The sequence below is a fragment of the Centropristis striata genome, chromosome 21 (genome assembly GCF_030273125.1).
Source record: "Centropristis striata isolate RG_2023a ecotype Rhode Island chromosome 21, C.striata_1.0, whole genome shotgun sequence".
Lineage (NCBI taxonomy): Eukaryota > Metazoa > Chordata > Actinopteri > Perciformes > Serranidae > Centropristis > Centropristis striata.
Genome location: NC_081537.1, coordinates 21,377,813 through 21,398,663, shown reverse-complemented (window position 1 = coordinate 21,398,663; position 20,851 = coordinate 21,377,813). Strand labels below are relative to the sequence as shown.

General features: G+C 41.6%; 1 protein-coding gene across 1 annotated transcript in view; it reads right to left on the bottom strand.

Moving 5' to 3' along the window:
- Positions 1 to 20,851, bottom strand: part of sdk2b (sidekick cell adhesion molecule 2b) — a 327,715-nt gene that overhangs the window by 36,543 nt on the left and 270,321 nt on the right. Inside the window, exons 12-25 of the mRNA XM_059324690.1 lie at positions 20,607 to 20,709; positions 17,246 to 17,422; positions 16,130 to 16,266; positions 14,650 to 14,797; positions 12,543 to 12,683; positions 11,590 to 11,771; positions 10,409 to 10,524; positions 7,906 to 8,101; positions 7,413 to 7,511; positions 5,846 to 6,037; positions 3,325 to 3,446; positions 3,002 to 3,111; positions 1,948 to 2,098; positions 572 to 809 (exon numbers count right to left, since the gene is read on the bottom strand). Coding sequence (XP_059180673.1) covers positions 572 to 809; positions 1,948 to 2,098; positions 3,002 to 3,111; positions 3,325 to 3,446; positions 5,846 to 6,037; positions 7,413 to 7,511; positions 7,906 to 8,101; positions 10,409 to 10,524; positions 11,590 to 11,771; positions 12,543 to 12,683; positions 14,650 to 14,797; positions 16,130 to 16,266; positions 17,246 to 17,422; positions 20,607 to 20,709 — 2,112 coding nt within the window. The remainder of the gene's footprint in view (positions 1 to 571; positions 810 to 1,947; positions 2,099 to 3,001; positions 3,112 to 3,324; positions 3,447 to 5,845; positions 6,038 to 7,412; positions 7,512 to 7,905; positions 8,102 to 10,408; positions 10,525 to 11,589; positions 11,772 to 12,542; positions 12,684 to 14,649; positions 14,798 to 16,129; positions 16,267 to 17,245; positions 17,423 to 20,606; positions 20,710 to 20,851) is intronic.

Here is a 20,851-nt window from a genome sequence, read left to right as displayed (position 1 = left end):
AATGGCTAGATATAAGCTCTTAAATTAAACTCTTTCTAAATTAAACTATTTTGTTGTTATCATTATATTTGTTGAAACATATGTACCTTTAGTTGTACCAGACATGAAAATGAACAAGAAATTGAAGAAAACAAGGGTGGTCTCATATTTTTTTCCATGACTGTACATCTAAAATGTGGTAATGTGGTGTTTGTTACTTCTATATATGACTAATAATGTTGATATTTCACACAAATCAGTTAAAGAGAAGTAATCAGTGTGCATTTTATGAGAAATCAATGAAAATATGGTCATGGTGATTTTACAAGAGTGTGTGTGTGTTGCTGTGGGCTTGCTTTAGGCCTATTATAAATCCTAATGTCTTTGTTTTTCTGTTGACAAGACCTTGACACACACACACACACACACACACACACACACACACACACACAGACAGAGCAAAAAAAGTGCTTTTGAGTAATTAAGCAAACAATGCCATGCTTTTGTTATGCTAATGATGCAGTGCAGTTTGCTGTTGCTGTTGGATCATTTATAATCTGATCCTCAAACACCAGATAAGATGCTAACTCACCAGACTCCCTCGTCCTGCCTCGGACCGGCTGACTCCATGGCCCCATCCCGATGCCATTAACAGCCTGGACCCTGACCTCGTACTCCGTCCACTCTTCCAGGTCCTCGATGGTGAACTCTCTCTCCAGACGGTCAGCGATGATGTGGGTCAGCGCTCGGCCCTGTGAGCCCGCACGGGAGTACTGAACCCTGTAGCCCACCTGCTCTGCATTCCCGTTGTATTCCCATTCGGGCAAAGGCTGGACAGGAGCATTGAGAGAGAGGATGGAGAAGAACTTAGACTGAGACTTTTATAGTGTAACATCACTGTTAGGATGCATTTCTTTGTAATTCTGCACATTGTGTATCCATAAGCTCAGTGTTAACTTATACTACGGAATGTGTATTTCAGGAACAAGACTTGTGTTGCCTTTGACCACTTGAGAAAGATATTAGGTGCGTTTCTATTAGGCACTTTTCCCTCTAGTGAACCGCTATGGGTGTGGCTTGGGAGAGAGGATCCACCCAACTTCACCAGTTAGAGGCTCAGGTAGCGGCTCAGAAAGTACCTGGTACCTCAGGTAGGTACTTTCTGAGCCGCTACTAACTAGCCGACGCTGATTGGATACAGTTGAGGTGGTGATTTCGCGCATGTGTTATTCATTTGCAGACTGGTGCAAACTGGACGCTGAGGGGTTAACATCTCCTGCTCTGGCTGCAGCTGGGAGAGAACTGGGACTGGGCAGCTTGTGAGTACTTTGGGACGGTGCCTGCTATTCATTAAGAAGAGTTGGAACGTCTACGTCGGAAAGTCTCCAAAAGTCTCCAATAAAACCAGAAAAAGTCACCAGGTTTGTCACTAGTTGTTTTTTTGAAAGAGTCGCTAGAGGGGTCTGAATAGTTGCTAAATATAGCGACTAAGTCGCTAAGTTGGCAACACTGCTTGCCGTGTCGGTCTGTTGTCACATTTGAACTCCGTTGGTTAGCTGCTACAAAAGTACCTGTATGGAAACAGAGGCCGAGGGGAACTAACTAGTGGGCGTAGCCAAAACACTCAGCTGCTTTCCAAAAAGTACTCAGTGGAAACACGCCTATATAAGCTGACCACACATGACCACATATATCACATCTGTGTTCACAACTTCACCATGTAAGCACAAAGTTAAGCAACCTTCAGTGTACCAGAATAATTGGCCCCGTACAACGATGAGTATATAAGATGTTTCAGTCTCTGTAACCTTTTCATTCATTCTGAAGCATGCCAGAACTGAATACAATGTTGTGTGGATTAAATATGCATTGAAGGAACACCTTTCTGCTTGTTCTTCTCCTTAATCAAACCACAACAAAAATGCATACTATCAATCATGATTAAGAATGTAGCAGATTTCTACTCACCATCCATCGTAACCAGAGGCTGGTCTCACTGGCGGTCCGCAGGGTGACATTTGCGGGGGCCATGTCAGGAGGCGCCGGCAGGGTCTGGATCTTCCTGGAGGGCTGGCTGGGGGGACTGGTGCCCACAATGTTCACCTGGCGCATGCGGAACCTGGTGTTTGGAGTTAAACATTGTAAGAAAACTTCTGCAAAGAAAACAAAGCTCAGAATCTGGCAACTTGAAATGAACTTATTGCAGCACAGCGTGCATCCTCCCACATGAAGCTTATCGCATCTGAATTGAGATCAGAGCATTGAATATGAATACAGATGGAACATGAGTAGAGCCTGAATATGCAAAAAAAATAAATTTTTCATCCAACGTGAGCATTTAGCTCTTCTCAAATGTGAACTGGCAGCACTGATCTCACAGAGATGAGAACTATAGCTGTTTAAGGCCTTTAGGGACTGGCTCAGTGAAATGCTCATTGGTTATATTGAATGTGATCATAGAAAACAAGCAGACTGCAGCACGATAAAGATCATGTTCGTGCTGTAAAAATAATTTTCAAAATCACACTCTCCATAACAAGCCTGTATCCATATCAAAGGAACAGAGAAGTAGATAAGGCTCCTGGGATGAGCTGAAATTAGCTGAGATACTGAACAGACACACCTTATCTGTTGTTTGTCACAATCTGCTTCATTTCCATGTTATTCAGCATTAGTTTGTACTGGGAAATCATGAGCATCCCTAATAAGCCCATTGTATTGCATGTCTAGTGACAGCAGATCAAAATCATATGTGCTGAGGGCCTACAGCATGTTCTGCTATGTGTACTGAGTGCTTGTTTGTGCTTGCTGCTCTGGTTCTATGAGGACATTTTAATTTAATTTAATTTAATTTAATTTGCAGGATGCCTGTCTAGACAAAACTGATTAAAATTAGACATTTATGCAAAGTTTGGACCCATTTACATGCTATTTGTTGACCCAAAATTAGTCACATTCGGATGCTTATTACAGATAAATAGAGACAGATATAATGAAGCAGCCACAGTTCCCAGGAGGCTACCTGTAGTAGGTGTATGGGTTGAGACCTGGCACCTCCAAGGAGCGAGCTTCAGGTTCGTTGGACACCTTGTGCACCATCACCCAGTCTTCATTTTCTCCCACTACACCCACCTGAAACCAAGACAACAGAGAGTATGACAAATTCAGTAGATTGTGCAATGACTGCAAACCTCTCTGAAGAAAAAGAAGTCAATAAGATTTTCTGTTGAAATTCTATCTACGTCAGTATCTTGGAACAATCTAACATAAAGGAAGATGGCTCCAAAAGCAATAAAGCATGATTGAGGAAATTTGAACTTCAGCTCTGGACTAAATCTGGTTCACCTGGGCCTCCACCTGCCAACGGGAAATGGAAGTTTTGCCGTCATAGCCAGGTTTGAACTGCAGGGTGACAGAGCGTGGGCCGATGTTGGAAATTGCCATGTTGGTAGGAGGGCCGGGGAGCTCTGTAAATAAGCAAACAGATAGAAAGAATGACTGGAGAGCACTAAACTGCCACAATTCTGTCCTCTCACACAGGGTGGCTTTGGCGTGCAGACTTTGCCTGGGTGAATCTATCTACTCCAGCGCCCCCTTGTGGCCGTACAGATACTGCACACGCATGCATTTATCATCCATCTCACTTATCCCTCTCCCTTGTGCTCCCAACTTGAGCTAAAACAGCAAAAGTTGATTAGATTTGGAAAAGACGCTTACACACAGTAAACAGGCGGAGACAATGCCATGAATGTCAATTACACTGCAGTTATCTGGAGATACGATTCAATCTGATATCTCACTGTTTACACTTGAGCTGAGTAAACAATAAGAATGGATTATTCCCTGGAAATCCTAGAGGGGAAACAAATCTGAAAATGGTGAATTCAAAGAACAGCGGGAGGGCTTCTTGCGTATATGAATATCATGGATTGTGGGTGTGTGTGTGTGTGTGTGTGGGGTGGGGGGTGTTTTAGTGTTTCTGTGTGTCTAGGTAGATATATATGAGAATGTGCTTATGCATAAAATAATTCATTCTTCATATTTTCCCCCCTTGTGCTTCCCTGGAGATAAACATTAAAGCTACCATAACATATCCCCATTCCAAAGCACAATAAAGTTTACATAAATCCTAGTTGAAGATATTAATGTCAAACTGTAGCACATTGGGGTGTGGACAGCGGCCTAATATTAAAAAGATATAATCACCCCCAGGGGCACACTGAGTAATTTTTTCCGAGATTGCTTAAATGCGGGTGTATTCAACCCTAATGAAATGCAGATTACACGTGCCATAGTAAAATTACCACTTCTGAATCATTTGCATGACTGATTATTGAGGTGGCTTTTATGTGGATTGTTATGGTACAGTTGCAGGCACACAGGTGTTTTCTTTACACATATACAATGAGAGTAATCACCATTCTGGGGACTATAACTGCTGCTCTGAAGCCGCTCTCAACATAACAGCCTGTCATTTCACAGGATTCACAGATGTACAGGCTCTGAATGCGCCTCCAGTAATTGATGCAGACATTGTATTTCTATTACACAATTTTGCAAATATGAAATAATTAAACACTGTAATTGTCCTTAACGCTCTCGTGGGAGCTATTATTTCAGGGATGTGCCACAGATCTGGAGGTTTTTTTTGGCTCGGGCCCAGCAGAGGTGACTGGGGTCTGATTTCAGTGTGTCTGGCGCCAGACAACACAGAGTGTGTTCACCAGATTTATTTAATGGGAAACAGTAAATATGCAGGAAGGGAAGGTTTAATGAAGGGTCCCAGCAATTGGAAAGAAATCCTACCTTAAAAATATTAGATGTAAAGTTTGAAAGAAGGCATTTAGGAGGCAGGAGGCTTTAATGAAAGATGCCATTGGTTGAGTTGCATTATGGGAAACAAGTATCCAGTGTTTTAAGAAGTAATATGTACAATATATTGGTATCGATCGCTTCAATAATCATTTTAAAGGCATATTATATATATTTTCCTCATTCAAAAACCTTAAAAAACAGTGAATCTTTGTAATATTTTGGTTGTTCATCTTATTTTGTTGTGTTGTGTACTTATGTTATTCCAAATGTTTCCAACAATATTCAAATCTTCTTTGCACATGCATCTGTGTTGTGGTTGTCTGCCATAAACTGACCATTCTTTCCAGTTTAAGCCAAATTTTTACAACACACTTTTTAGATCCTGGTGGGTTTTCACAGTATATTTTAATCGGATGGAGGATTTTATTATAACAGAAGAACAAGCTAAGCAAATGTTAGCAGCAGCTCAACCCGTAGCCCCTCTGGGACACCTTTGTTCACCCAAAAAACACAGAAGAAACAGTGATTTTTCAAGTGAAACTACTTCATTCAGTGTTTTTACTGGTTTTAATCATGGGGGCTGTTGAGAAGACCGCTGCAGAAAACCGAGCTTCCAATAAAAAAGCTCCTGAACGATGAACACCGAGGGAATTTAAAAATTGCAATAGTTTGGGAGACAACAACTCCCATGATCCCACGCTACTTAATGATGTCACCAAGCTCTGTCTTGTATTATTGTTTTGATTGAGCAGCTGAAATTACTTGTTGTGTGTTTAATCAGTCTCTAAAGCAATGTCCAGACAAAGTTACTGGGAAGTTGTTTTTGCAAAGAGATTGTTCTTTTTCAAACTCAAACTTTTAGCGCTGGGAGCAACACAAATTAAACTTTATTCACCTCAAATGTACCAAGGTGGAGGCGGATATCTCATAAAGTGAGCAAATAACTATGTGGCTTGATATCATTAGACAAAAAAAAGGGAGAAAATAGGTATTTGTTGTAATTTTGCTGCTCTGAGCTTTAAGTATCTGCACTGATTGTTTGGTTTCTGACCTGGTGGGACGCCGGAGGATATGGTGGAGGAGGACAGCTGGCCCTGGCCTTTTGAGGTCATTCCTGCCACTTCAATGGTGTAGGTGGTGAGAGCGGTGAGTCCGGTGACCCGGTACTCCAGGGTGACGTTGGGCAGGTAGTGGGTGACTCGGGTGTTTGTTCGGTTGTACTCCTCCCACGAAATGCGGTAACCTGAAGAGCAGCAGAGACGAGTTGACAGCAGCAGACACAGAATCCTCTCAGGGAACATTCGACAGCAGTTTTACTACAATAGCAACTCTCGGCTCGCATGCTACGAGGCAAGCTAACAGAAATATTAAATTAACTTCATCAAAAATTGAATATAGCAAATTAAATCAGCCTGTGATTATACCTCCCTGCACACACACATCCTCCACCCGCTCCCACACACACATACGCTTACCCTCTCAAAGTTAATGCAATTTGCTCCTTGGCCAGCAGCTCTTTTCATGTGATTGCATAAGGCATTAGGCAGCATTTCTTGCCAAATCAATAATTTCACATGGCATGTCAGTGTTTGTCTCCTGGGAGCGTGCAGCACATTAAAATGTTTTGGAAAAACACTTCGCAATATTCTGCTAAATCTCAATCTCTGTAAACACTTGAATATTAATGCCACTGGTGGGCATTTGTACTTAACCCGAAGTTTGTAAAGAATACAGTTAGAGTGTTATGTAAACTGGGATAGAAGTAACAGTGGCTCACCAGAAAGATAATTCATTTGGAAATATTGCACTTACATCCCTGGACAAGCATGACAAAATATTTATTTTAAACTTTAATTTACTTTATTTTTCAAAACTTGCCACAACATCACATTTGTGAGGCTCAGCATGAATGTTCCTTATGCATAAAGAATGAGTTGATGTACTGTAAGATACAAACCCAAACTGTAAACAGCTAGAAGAGGGGCTGATAAGAAGAAAAATGTAACCAAAATATCTCTTTGTGCACAGTTATATCCAGGTACTTTCAGCCAGAGAAACAGCAGGTTTAATGGTCTCCCTGAGGAGCAACGCCTTCGTTTTTATGTAATTTAGATGAGACTGAAAACAGTCCATTTGATGTTTTATTGCTTTTTATGCAGTATGGTGATTTAAGGGCTATACGTTTAAAATGCCCTTCATCTCTGCTTACTTCTTCTATTATAAAAGGCTCGAGTTGTGTTGCCATTTTATGACAGTTTTTATTTGCAGCTCGGGGACGAGACAGGGTTCTTTGTTTGCAATGTAATGTTTTATGTAAGGTGGTTTTTATCATTTTCTGACAAGTGTTGTCTTACTGCTGCTGCTGCAAGGGTACATTTGGTGTCTTATAAGCCTAAGTAGCAGTATGTGCATGATGCAAATGAAATAAACAACAAACAAAGAGTAAATTAGCTGTGTGCAATGCACTCCCTAATTGAGGTCAAGCAGTTGTTAAAAAGCGACATAAAACAAAATCTTTCTGTAATTGGTGTCTGTGACAAATTCCACCTTGGAAAAACTGCCTTGTTTTGCCGTTCTGGCTTCACTACGAGTATGATCTTGCAGTGAAGTGACTGTACCTGTGAGAACGCCATTCTTCTCGCCGGGCTCACTCCAGCTGACTTTCAGTGAGGTGTCCAGGATCTCTGTGAAGCTCAGGTGACCCACAGCACCGGGAGCTGGATCGAGACAAATAAGAATAATGAGCAAAGCCGATGGGCAAATGAGACACTCATGTTCGTTCATTCATTGTCTCATCAGCTGGCTTATTCGGACAAACTGGTGACAACATTTACATTTTAAATGTGTTTACAAATCAGCAAAAACAAGGTAATCGCTGAAAGAACTGTCAAAAATTACGAGTTTTTAAAGCAAAACCAATTATCTCCAAGGGAACTAAGTCCCAATTATGATGATCCTGGCTGGATGCAGAATATACTCAGTCATTAGCACTTCTCTACAACTTCGTTCTGCATGAATAATAGATCTTGCCCGGAGGATGTGTTACTGTGAGATGCTCGTGTCCCCTCGCCATCACCAGAGAAAGAAAACTGTGGAAGAGAAGTCACTTACTGTCCTCATGTGTCCTTAATGCTCTGGGCGGGCTGCGGGGGCCGTCTCCGGGCGTAGTGAAACACAGCACAGAGGTGTAATACTCTGTGAACTTCTTCAGACCTGTCACGTATCCCACATGGACGCTGTCCTGGAAGTTCGGTCGCGCTGTTACCATAGAAACTTCCTCGTCTCTCCCGGGCTCCCAGGCCAGCAACTACAACAGACAGGAAAAAGTGAGTGTGAAGAAAATTACCCAGACAGCAGCTAATCATTCCTCTGTAATAATTCTTACACATTTATTCTCACTAAACTAACAGCAGGGTCTCTCTCCGGCAGTCCTGAGCCACTCGAAGGAGTTATTTGGCATCGTGGCTCTCCCAAATATATTTAAAAAGATGCCCTGAAGAGGTTTTGACTGGCTCCATTAAGACAGACTGGGAGAGGCAGAGAGAGTCAAGGCTCAAGAGAGTCATAATAGCATCCCATCATGCATGCTGATTGCAGACCATATAGCATCTACAAATGGGACCTGGATCGACCAATTAGGTGCTTAGGTAATGAGTCCCAATGGCAGGTCTATTGGGTTTATTTGCAGTTTCCAGAGAGCGGGAGCTTCCAGGGAAGTAAAGAGCTGGCAAGAAGATGTCAGAGGGATGGATACTTGACTGTCTGCCACTCTCGCTTTTTATCTGTCCTTTTCCTTCTCTCCCTCAAAGTCTTCCTTGCTATCACCCTTAAAACAGCCTTTTTCTCACTGCTGCTTAAAGGGATAATTTAGATCTTTTCAAGTGGAGACGTATTAATCATAGTCAGTGTATTACTTAAAGTGGACGACATTCCCATAGTTTGGAGAAAAAAAGCAGAAGTAGAGGCACAGAAGCTTAGCATGTTCTGTTGTGGTTGGTTGCAACAGCAAAACATACAACCTCAAAAATCGAAATCAGTTTCCAATATATTTCGAACATTTCAGCGCTCTAGCTTGCCGTCACAAGGGGAACTGAAGCCTGTGTTGTAGTCAAGACCACCTAAACCGACACCAAGTCAATACCAAGACCATGGTCTATCAAGACCAAGACTGTGAGGGGTCGAGACCGAGACAAGACCAAGACCGAGGCAGGGCGAGACCGAGTCAAGACTAAGACCAGTCCCAGCCGTCTCCATTAGCGTTGCTTTGCAGAATTTACAAGTTGCTGTGTTTTCTTTCTTTTATACATCTTTGTAGTTCAGGTAACCGAATGTTATTACAGACAAGTTGGCTGACATCTTCTCACGGCCTTTTCTCCTGTCACTCAGATGCACTTTTGAGGGGGGCGTGTGAAAGTAGGCGGGAGGGGTGACACCCGTTAACGGTGACAACAATTTCAAATGAAATATGAGTCATGTTATTGGTTGTACTCGAAGCAATTAGATTTACGCAAAATCACAGAAATGATATTAAATCCAAAAACGCACAGTTGCGGTCTTGACCGGTCTTGAAATAAAATCCCAAGTCTGCTTTGTCCGAGATCGAGATAACACCGTGTAAAAATGCACGAGACCTTCGGAAAGTGGTCTCAAGATCTCGAGTACTACAACACTGACTAAAGCCATTATCTATGCTCTTCAACAAAAACAATCTAAATGATCGAGGCAACTACAGACCAGCAACTCCCCTGTTCTGCGAGATAAAAATACATTTTAGAGTTTGGTGGCTTTGAAGAGAGCACAGAACGGCTTCAAGTCTCCCCACGTAAACCTAAAGATAAAAATATTCTAAATATAATGCCGACATAAACTTATATAGATTTTTTAGGTGTGCCTTTTTGGTGGCTAATATAGGTTTTACTGCTTTTGTCTACAGCGGTACATTGCTGAGCTTCCATGCCAGTATTCCTGCATACTGGGGGCATGCCGGCTACCAGGTACTCTAGGTAATACATTTACTATAAATAAGAGCCTCAATTAAAAAAATCTGGACTATCCTTTCAAGTCTCTCCCTGGAGGGAAATCTGGTATTTAAAATTCAGATTGGCTTTGTACAGTGACCCTTCCGTCCACCCAGCTGAGAAAGGCCTGTGGAGAGCTATTGAACAGTCAGACGGAAGGAAAAAAAAAACCCGATGACATAATTAAGTCGCAACAGAGTCAAGGAAAAAATAGAACTACCCTATGGCTGTGGCTTTATGATTCCCTGTGGGCTACATTTGTTTCAATGAAGTGTACACAGGAGACAGAGAGATGGACTATATTCAAGAGCCCATGACAAAATAATGAAGACATTCATCATTACGTGCACACGGCTGCACAATAAAACATATGAAAAATGGTTGCAAAGATAAAGAGAATGACCTCCGACTGACAAATGGGTGAACAAAGTCCATCGTTCACGGTGGCACCAAATATCTTATGCCCCTTGGCTCTCTCTCTCTCTCTCTCTCTCTCTCTCTCGCTACACAGGATATGTGATACTACAAGTTCAGCTGTGACAGTTCTGTCAATGGACGTGATGGCTGGTGGTGACGGCACTGCGGCAACTACTGACCTTGTAGCCCTGGTTGATGCCGTTGATGAACTGAGGGTTAGGGGCCGTCCACGTGAAACGGATGGTCGTGGAGTTGACCGACTCAGCCTGCACGTTGCCCGGAGCGATGGTGGGAACTGGGATGGACGGGGAGTGGAAGAAAAAAGGGAAGAAAGATGGGAAAAGGAGAAATAGGGAGACAGAAAATAAAGGTGTGAGAGCACATCTCAGTTGACTGCTGGAAGTCTGCCTGCATCTATTTTGATGTCAGTATTGATCGCTGCTGCACAGGTCAGGGCAGATACCGCCATCACTCTCTTTCTGATGACACTAACACCTAATACCCGGGCTCTCTGTGGGTTTGTTTGTGACTGTGTGAGCTGCTTATAGATTTCAGGGGGATGCCACACCTTTGTGTGGTCCTACCAAAGACGAATCAATGCTAATGCAGTTGAACATCAGTCAGCATTTGCTTTTAGAAGATGATTTCAGCCAGGGATAAAAATAAACTTGATGCTCGTTAGAAGATTTTTTTCAGACACTGCCTTTGCATCCCAGTCTTATTCATTAATGAATAATTTCCATGCTTAAAGGAATACTTCATCCGCAAAATGACTATTTCTATATCAGTTACTCACCCCATGTTACCTTGAAAGAAAACTTTATTTTTCTATAATCTCTCCTTGGTGCAAGAAGACTCCAAAAAAGGTGGAAAATTCTTGATGAATTGAAGAGAATGGGGGCTGTGTTTAACAACGGAAAAAAGCTATAAAATAATCAGTTTACAATCTCTCACACGACTCCTGCAGTATAATCCAAGTCTCATTTATCAAGTTGTATGCTCAGTACTTCTCACACTCATGCATTTTTGCTATTTTAAACACTTCCACATCATCTCTCTTGCACAGGCAAGTGAGTGACATCGTTTTGCTGCTGGTTAACACGGCCCCCCCATTTACTTCAATTCATCAAGGATTTTCAGTTTTTTTGATTGCTCATTGCATGCAAGAAAAACAAAGACTCCAAGGTAACATGTAGTGAGTAATTGATTCAAATGTTAATTTTACGGGTGAAGTATTCCTTCAAAAGATAAGTTATTTAAACAGAAATTAACACATATAAATAGAGACACGTTCGGTAATTAAGACAGAGCATATCAGCTTCGGTCTTGGATCATTAACACTGATGATATGAGTGCTCACCTCCCTGCAGAGTCCACTCAGTCACTTTATGGCTGAAAATGCCCAAACCAGCACCATTGTAGGCAGCCACCTCGATCTCATAGTTAGTCCAGATGATGAGGTCCTCCAGCAGCAGGTTAGTCACATCAGGACTGGAAATGTTCTTCATCTGGTAGTCCACAGGCAGCCCAGTCAGACGGTACCTGACACACACATACATGCACTTTGAATGCTGGACTTGAGTTTTTGTCGGTTTACTAACAAAGAGAGTTCAACACAGAGCTCTGCTGCTGGAGCCAGTTCACTGGACTCCCTGCTAGGGGGAGACAAAGCACCAGCAAACAAGCAATTAAAAACCACTGACAGCACTGACTGTTGTCTGGAAAACACCTGCTGTTTCATTTGGATGTAATGAATAAAAAGCCTGACAGAAAACCAAACTAATTACATGTTTACAGGATTTACAGTCAGTTTGGCATATTGCTGACTCTGCCTGTTAGAGTCGCTAAAGTTTTTGAAGTCAAACAAGTCATGAAATGTAACTTTTCTTCTCTAAAAATAAATTGTTTTTTTAAATGCAGTGGTGGTAATGAATACTGCCGTGACTCTCAATTGAAACATACTTCATGTGACTTAATTACAGCTCTTCACATAATGTGATAATAGAGTGGAAAATAGCAATATTAAAAGGGATTAGGGACATTCTGATGTGGATTTAAGAATGGTGTGCTTAAAAAAGGCAGTCATTTCATTTGCGCAACATCTTTGTTCATCCTAAATCTCAATGTCACAAATAAACATATCAATCAACAACTAAAAGTAGATGAGAGCAACTTTTCCTGCAGTATCTTCCCTTCATATTCAAGATTAGGAGCAGTTTTGAATCCAAAGCTCAACCTGAACTGAATGTATGCATCTTCCAGCCTTTGAAATAAAAACCAATACATATAGAGGAGGATGAACAGGGATCTTACCGGACAGTGTAGCCTCTCAGTATGCCATTCTGGTGGCTTTCCTGTGGAGGCTGCCACTGGATCATGATGGACTGGTTGGTCCGGCCACTAGCGATGACATTCTGAGGAGGAGCGCTGGGGGGCTCCTCTGGGAGAGAGACACTGCAAAACACCATCAAAAACACAAAACATATGAAAATAGAAAGCTGTGAGAAACAGGATTAAAAGAACATTTTCTTTTGTAAAAATCATCATGAACGCAGCTTTAGTTAATTTCAAACTAAAAGCATAAAGCTTTGTTACAATGTAACAGACAGCTTAAACGAAGCATATCAAAAGCTAAGCACTTACTACAAACCTGTTTCTTACCACCCTGACCAGTGCTTTTGCTCCCCAAAATATTCACACCACAAATAAGACGCTTGGGCTAATCAGCCACCTAAAGGCTATATTCACCCTGACAAACAGGATGAGTGTGAGAAGATGCACATTAGAGATGGGTGTGAGATCAGTGGTGGCGACTTAGTACCAAATGGTGTCACAGAGCGCACCGTGCCAGCCCCCCTGCAACACACAGACGGAGCCCCCCATGGCTCTCCTCTGGCGAGGGAGCTGGCAGCGTGAGGCAGCGTGACAATCTGGTGGTGGGAGGAAGGAAAGAGGGGGAGGGAGGTGAGGGATAGAGGGATGGACGAGTGCTTTAAGTTGTGTGAGGCCGCAGAAAGGCCAAACCAAATGTTGCCTCCAACCTAAATCCCTCCTGTGGCTCGCAGAATGTGAGAGCTTGTGGGTGTTTGAGAGTGTGATTGTGTGTTTACATGTGATTGTGCATGTTTGTGTGTGTATCCACTTTGGTGGGCTTACACATATATATCCCTCTTCACTGACTCTTGACTGAAGGGATCAGTCAAACTGGTTGTCTTGGAAACAGATTTTCTTGAGCACAGTAGGGAGCCACAGGAATGAGTTCTTGAACCGGGAAGTAAGTTAGCATTTCAGCACCCTGGGGTCTCTCCTCTCAAACTCAATGAGGACACCGAATGTGTTTGTGGTGAGATGCTTGAAATAACATCTGTGGACAACACAAGCTGAAGAGATGCTAAAGAAAACCCCTTAGTAAATAACCCCAGTTGTGAATTTTGCAGTTTTTCCGTGTCCTTAAAAAAGCTTGTTGCTAACAAGTAGCTACGTGAGACTACAGTGGCATCATCATGCCGGACACGTACTAGAAGCTCTCTCACTAGTCCGCCTTACAGCCTCTAGTCATGTTTTTCAGAGCTCTTGCAAAATCTTGTAGATTATAGATTATGTAAATTAACAATTTTTTAGGCTAGGTAGTGACGTTCAAGTCGTTATAGCATTACATTAGCTTTTTACTTTTGCCGGCTGCATTAACGCTCCACTTGTGAATTTTTAAAAAGTTTTTACGTGTCCTTAAAAAGCCGGTTGCTAACAAGTAGCTACAAGAAACTGCAGTGGTTGTCAGACTCTTGTAGATTTTAGATAATTATTAAACTATTTGCTAGGCTACAGTTTTGCTAGCTTGTCAAAACTGCTGGTTAGCTTGTCGGAGAGCGTCTGAAGCTAACGGTACTGACGTTGAAGTTGCTATAGCAAAACGTTAGCTTTTTACTTCTGTTGGCTGCATTAATGCTTTAAACATTATAAAAGTGGTGTTCATTTGTGAAGATTATCCTGCTTAACAAAATCTGTGAGCATCAGAAGTGTGCGTTTGCCACAGAGCTTATTTTCTGCAATGATCCAAAATCCAATGGAAAAATCCCATAGGAGAATTCTCAATAGACCCCATGGTGATGCTACTTGCCAACCACAAAGATCTGCAGGTTCTCATTTCTCATTGCTATTGACAATTCAATGATATTACGGAGGTGTGTTCTGGAGGATTTTAAATGAAAAGAATGGACATAAATACAGTTTTTCATTAACACGTCCTCAGAAAGCTGTATGAAAAACTGTATAAAAACTTGAATGCTCCCAACTAAAAAGAAACTATACACTGGCATTCATTCTGTGTCCTCATGTTGTAGAACCTGGATAAAAGGGACAATAACAGTTCTAGTGTTGAGTGGAGTGGTGGGAATAGATAGAGGATCTGTCTTTAGCTTACCGGTCTGTCTCCTTGCTGAACTGCCCCTTCCCCACATCATTAACGGCACAGAGGCGGAACTGATAGGAGCGCGCTGGGATCAAGCCACTGACCGTCACTGCTGTGGACTCTGGCTCGATATTGGCCAGCAGAATGGCCCAGGGAGCATCTGGAACAAAGAAAATCAACTTTACCACCTTGCTCTGCATGTACACATACCTTCAATCATTGCTATGCTAACCATTCACCTTAATGTCCAATAAAATGTAACAGTTTGTGAGGAAGGAGTCTAACATTTTAAGCAATTTCACTAATATTCATTCAGAAGGGATTTTCACTCTCATGCCTGCAATCATTTTGTCACGGCAGGTCAAAATTTAAAATTCAAATTCATTAAATGAAATAAGTCATGCTGAGAGAAAGGAAACAAGGGAACACCGTGCTGCAGATTAAAGCCCAACACAAAGTGTATCAACTTGAGCTCAACATGCTTGTTACATGCAGAGCTGACAAGTGTTAGTCTGTAGTGCAGCTTTACACTCTCAATATGAGGTTAAAAGCAATGATGGGCATTCTTAATTAGTCTTACTGATCATGCTTTTAAATTATTTTTTGATTTTTTTTCTGTATTTGCTTTTGCAGTTAAGCTCTTTGATGTCAGAGAAGCCTGGCTACATGGAAACTAAAACTCTAAACAAGCACAACATTTGACGTCTTATACGGCTTTTAAAACTGCATATTCGCAGGGTTAAGGATAGCCCTGGAACAAATTACCCCCTTCTTACACACATATTATATCCACACTGCATTTCTACTATTGCTGGGTAAAGACAGGACTTATTTTAACATTATAGATTCACAACGTTTACTTTGCCATATTTCAAACTGGCAATTTTTAGCCTGGGGTTTAGTTGATTTCCAGGGGAGAAACCTTGCAACGTCAGTGCTAACCCTGCTGCAGAGAAAGGTCAGCAAGCCTGAGGCTTTGTGAAATGCGATGTGACAACCATTATAATAAACAATTTATAGATCTTAGACTTGTGTAACATGACCATAGATCGTATATAGGAAGAGGAGTGCCTTAAACCTGCATTCTTTCTAATGACAGGCAGGGGGCGACTTGTTGTTTGTGTTTAAGTCTTAAAAGTTTAACCCTTAAAAACACTCCAAGGAGTTGGCTGTACTGTTTGTGGTATGGACATTTAGATTTTTGCCAGGAAAAAAATTAGCATCCCAATTAATATAACAAGTTACATGAATAAGGTATGCTCCTTGCTAACCCAGGTAGCTACCAACTTAGCTAACAACGCTTCTCAACCTGTCAGCCATATTTGGTCAAACAAAAAGGACAAACTCAAGGCTTCAAAATAGTTATTAGTGGCATCACTGTGGCTACGTCCACTTCTTTTCTACCTCAGTTTCTATGACACAAAGACCGCAAAGCACAAAATGTAGAGAAAGATGCAATAGATTGAAGCATGACTGGAAAGGAGAGACTTACTGTTCTCAGAAACCTCCAGGATGTAGCGTATGAGGGGACTGTTGCCATCAAAAGGCTTGGCCCAGGCCAGGTCGATGGCTCTTTTCTCAGATGTGCTCAGCAGAGCTGTAGGGTTCTCTGGGGCATGGGGCAGCTGCCTACAGGGAACATCAGGACAACTTCGATAAATAAAAGAATCACAGCAAATCCTCCGCGGGGACAGAGAGTTACTGAGCATTTCGGTCTTCTCTGAATGTGTCATGTACAAATCTGAAGTAAAGCTGAATGTTTTATAACAGAGATATCAGTTAGACGAGTGATGAAATGTAACAAGACAAGACAGAAAAGATGGTTTCCTGTCAAGATGGACACATAGGCAAACACAAGGAGATAGATATCACCAGAGGCGGGGACGCATGGATTGAAATGCATAAAGAGACAGATAGGAAGAAAATGCACAGACAAAGACATGAATAAATGAGGCCAAAGCTCAGAATCATTAATTCATTCAGCCATAAATTCAGATAAGCAGAGACAGATTGATAGATAAACCCTATAGCAATGAACGGATACGGCCAGTAGCTGAGTCAAAAGGCAGCCAGCCAACGAGACGGCCGATAGGGGGACAAAGAGAGACACAAACAATCAGTCAGTCCGTCCATCAGTCTGGCAAACACAAAGTTAGATGTCTCATTCATATTCAATTTACCCTCGCTGTCGTGACGCACTGTGTGCCAAAGTAACAACAGCAGGCAAAGTTTTAGAGAAAGAGAAGATTTGAGATGACAAAAACAATACACAGATTTTTTTTGGAGTGTGTAGTCTCACAGATAGGGAGAGGAGGGGAGGGAGTGTTCCCTTGGGGCTGAATGTGTCGGGTGAGAATGAGTACACGGGAGGTGAGGAATAACAGGCGTCATTTAACTGGAAATGAGTCAGAGGTGTCAATAGGAACAGGCAGTGAGGGGTCGGGGCTCGGGGGGGGGGGGGTGTGGAAGGGGGTAGGTGTTTGGAGCTGCATGTGTGTGAGTGTGTGCCTTTGTTGGCATTGTCTTGCCTCGAAAAAACATGTTCGTTCCTGTGGAGAAAACTGGAGAGAAATGACAATGTGAAAGAAAACGTGATGAATGTGGTTACCTGACACGGAGGTGTGCGCTGCGGGAGTCGTTGCCGCCAACGGAGGTGACTCTACACGTGTATGTGCCGATGTCACCTGACCAGGTCTGGGAGATGTGCAGGGTGCCGTCCGTCTCTAGTCGCATGCGGGGGATGGACTGGACGTTGATGACAGAGCCCTCTTTTTCCCAGATATGCCTGGAATGCAAAGATCAGTCAGGTGGCCTGTTATGTCATTAATGTCATCATCACCATTATCATCTGCTGCCTTTTCATTCTTTTGACAGTGTTAGTTAATCGGTGTATAGGGCACGCATTGAAATACTTGGAAATTTCAACCCAACCAAGTGTTATTGGAGAATATTACAAGATATTTACTTTTGTGACTTTTTTTAAGAAATGTTGCAAATCAAGGTCAATTGAGTTCTTCTTCTTCTTATATTTTATTATACTGAGTAATCAGATGCCATGGTGTCACTATCTGTAACATGGCCTGATCTTAGCTGTGAGAAATCCATGTGGTTCTCCCCATTTGGATGTCTGCTGAAGTTCCCAAATATGTTTTTTTTTGCCTGATAAAGGGGTTGAACATACTGACTAAGTTGAACAAAATAGTCCCTTTTGAAGAGAAATTGCTGTATTTGTGAACTTTATGTTATTCACATGCACCTATTTGTAAAAAGAGGGGGGAAAAACGAAAATTGTTGAAGCCAGATTCTGCAGCTACCATTTCTAAAATGTCAATGGTGAACACAATGGTGAATAGTCATAATGGACAGAAATAAACGAGAGGTGCATTCAAACTGAATTTGAAATTAACTTTAGAAGAAGTTTGTTTGCATAGAGCTGTAACTGAGTTGCAAATGTATGAAAGTATTCAGGCTGCACCAAAATGAGGCAATACTGCAACAGTAACTGAAGGCTAAATAAGCTTTTTGATAAAATAAAAATACAGACATATTGAAGAACTTATACTGTATGTTACAGTGCAAACCAAGATTTGCACAACAAAAAATAGTTTCAACCACATTTCCACATCCTGACTTGCATCATTTAGTCGCCACCTGCTGCGATGTGAACTATGATGTACACATGCATGTCAGCTTTAGATCGTGGGTTAAGTCTTTTTTTGCAGAAAAACAATGAGTAAACTGAGGTTTTGCTCATCTTCTATTCCACCACATCCAACAAGAATATGTTATTAGTCAGGTATTTCATCTTTCTCCTCTCTGTCTCTTCAAACTCGCCATCAGAGCTGCCCTGCGTGCATATCATAACAGCTGACGGCTGCATATCAAACGCTGGATTCACGTTGCAGTGTCAGATGTAGCCTTTCTTTTTCTGACTAGAAAGGGACAGAATGGTCTCTTGATCGCTACGGATGTCGGCTCCAAGCTTGTATTTCAGTAAATGTCTGTTGTGAGCGTTGTGTGTGTTGCACTGGCAATTGTTAGCTGGAGGTGTGTGACGATGACTGTCTTCTAATGACATAAATGCACATCAGTGGTCTGCAAACATTTGTCACATGTGTAGGTGTTTTGTACAGAGTTCATGTCTAGGTCTCCAGTCGGGGACACAGCATGTGTGTTTATATTGTAATGCATGCGTTTATATGCTTTTAAGGCTGCTGCGAGGGAACTGAAACACAGCAGCAGCAGCAGCAGCAGAGAACAAGATACAGAGAGTTAAATAATACTTTGTTCTCAGGGAAGTAAATGACTTATTAAGAGCCAAATGTTTAGAGAAATATATAGCAAGAAATAACTAATAATGAAGCTTGTCCATTAACTGATCTATAGGCTGAAATGCTTCAACAACTGTACTTTATTTTGCATTCATTGTGGTGTATAGAGGATAATAAATACATAGAAATGTTTTTAGATGTGCAAATGGATTTTGCACCCATAGAATTATCCATCTAGACAATTTTTTTTACCCGCACAAGAAAGACATCCGTAAATCTCTCGCAAGTGGTGGGGAATGCAGCAGCAAGGCTTTAGAACAGGTCGATTAAAAGTTTGCATGTGATGTCTTCAGAATCCTATTTAAGATTTGCGTGCATGGTCAGGCGCCCACAGGCTTGTTGTTTGAACCTCGCTCCCGGCTCAAAACCAAAGGAAACTGTGGCTTTGAGGTTGTGGCTCCTTCACTTTGAAACTCATTCTTTTCGGACGTTTGATGCGTGGACATTGTGGACAATTTTAAAGGGAAAGCCTGGCAATATCTTAAATTTTCTTTTTAAATATCTTAAACCCCACATAAAGATCAAAACCAAAGATGAATGTTTCCTGAAAACAAGAATGTCCCATGTAGCAGGTACCTGATTTATCTGCCCCATAGAGCAACGTTGTCCAAAAATGATTAAAAACAAATCAATGAGAACACTGTGTGGTGAGGCAATTTCACATATGCCATCCTGCTGCACTAAATTCTCACTAGTGCACCAAATTAATACAGAGCTGAAGGTAGATTCCAGTCTACCAAGCCTTAAATAAAAAACATTTCTAATTGGACACATACTTACGCTGCGTTAACAATAAACACAAAGCAGATTTTCACCTCGCATTACCTGCATTAATTAGTCCATGGGAGATATTACCAGTGTTTCTTTCTTTTATTTGTTTCCATTATCGACCATGGCTGAAATAACTGCTATTGCTGCTTTGTACCTTGTTGTGAGAGTCCAGATACGTTGGAAACCCATGTCTGAGTTCAGAACATCATCTAAAGGAGCATACAGCTCAGGGAATTTCACCTCCTTCTCTATACTATATATAGACTATTCACTATACTTGAGGTTGACACAGTTCGGTCTTTGCCAGGACTTCTCTCTTAGTGCGTCAAAATCAGTAAATATCCAATGTGTTTAGCAAGTCACATGTGGGCTGAATTGATCTAGTTTCTGCTGTGATTTCATTGCAATAAACAGATTAAAATAATTCCAAAGTAACGACAGCATGATGCCCATTTCGACAGGTCTGTCTGCAAAAAAAAGCAGGCAAACAATGTCTAAAATGCTTGTTTTCTGAATGGAGTTTGGTTAATCAGAGCTATGTTACGCAGAATTTTCTCAATGCTGACAAAAGATGCAAATCTCGTGCATTAGCATCATTCATGCCACTCAGCATAAATGTGTCTGTCTTTGTTTTTGCATCTATTTTGTATGTAATTGCGCACTGAAAAAAGCTTGATGTGAGCACACCATAACACATTTATGTTTCGGTAATTTTACTTGTTGATGAAGAAAAATAGAGGATAACGCCAGCCTTATCCAATGAAACAGAAGCTCAACACCTCCCAATTTAAACTTTCTTCTTTTATCGAGAAGCATTGTGAATATGCTGTATATAATCCTGGAATTTTTGTGTGAATGTTGCCTTACCTGACAGTTACACTGAGGTCATGTGTTACTCCACAGGTCATAATGGCTTTGGTTCCTTTGATAACACTCTGGTCCTGTGGAGGAGTGGTAATCCGGGTGCGGGCTGTGGACACAAAAAGGGGACAGAAGAGGGAGAGAGAACAGATGAGAAAACAGCTCACAAAATGTCCTTCCTGACAAGAAGAATACTAGAAAAACAAATTTCAGAAAACTCATTTCAGTCGAAACGACATGCTGCTGTTTTG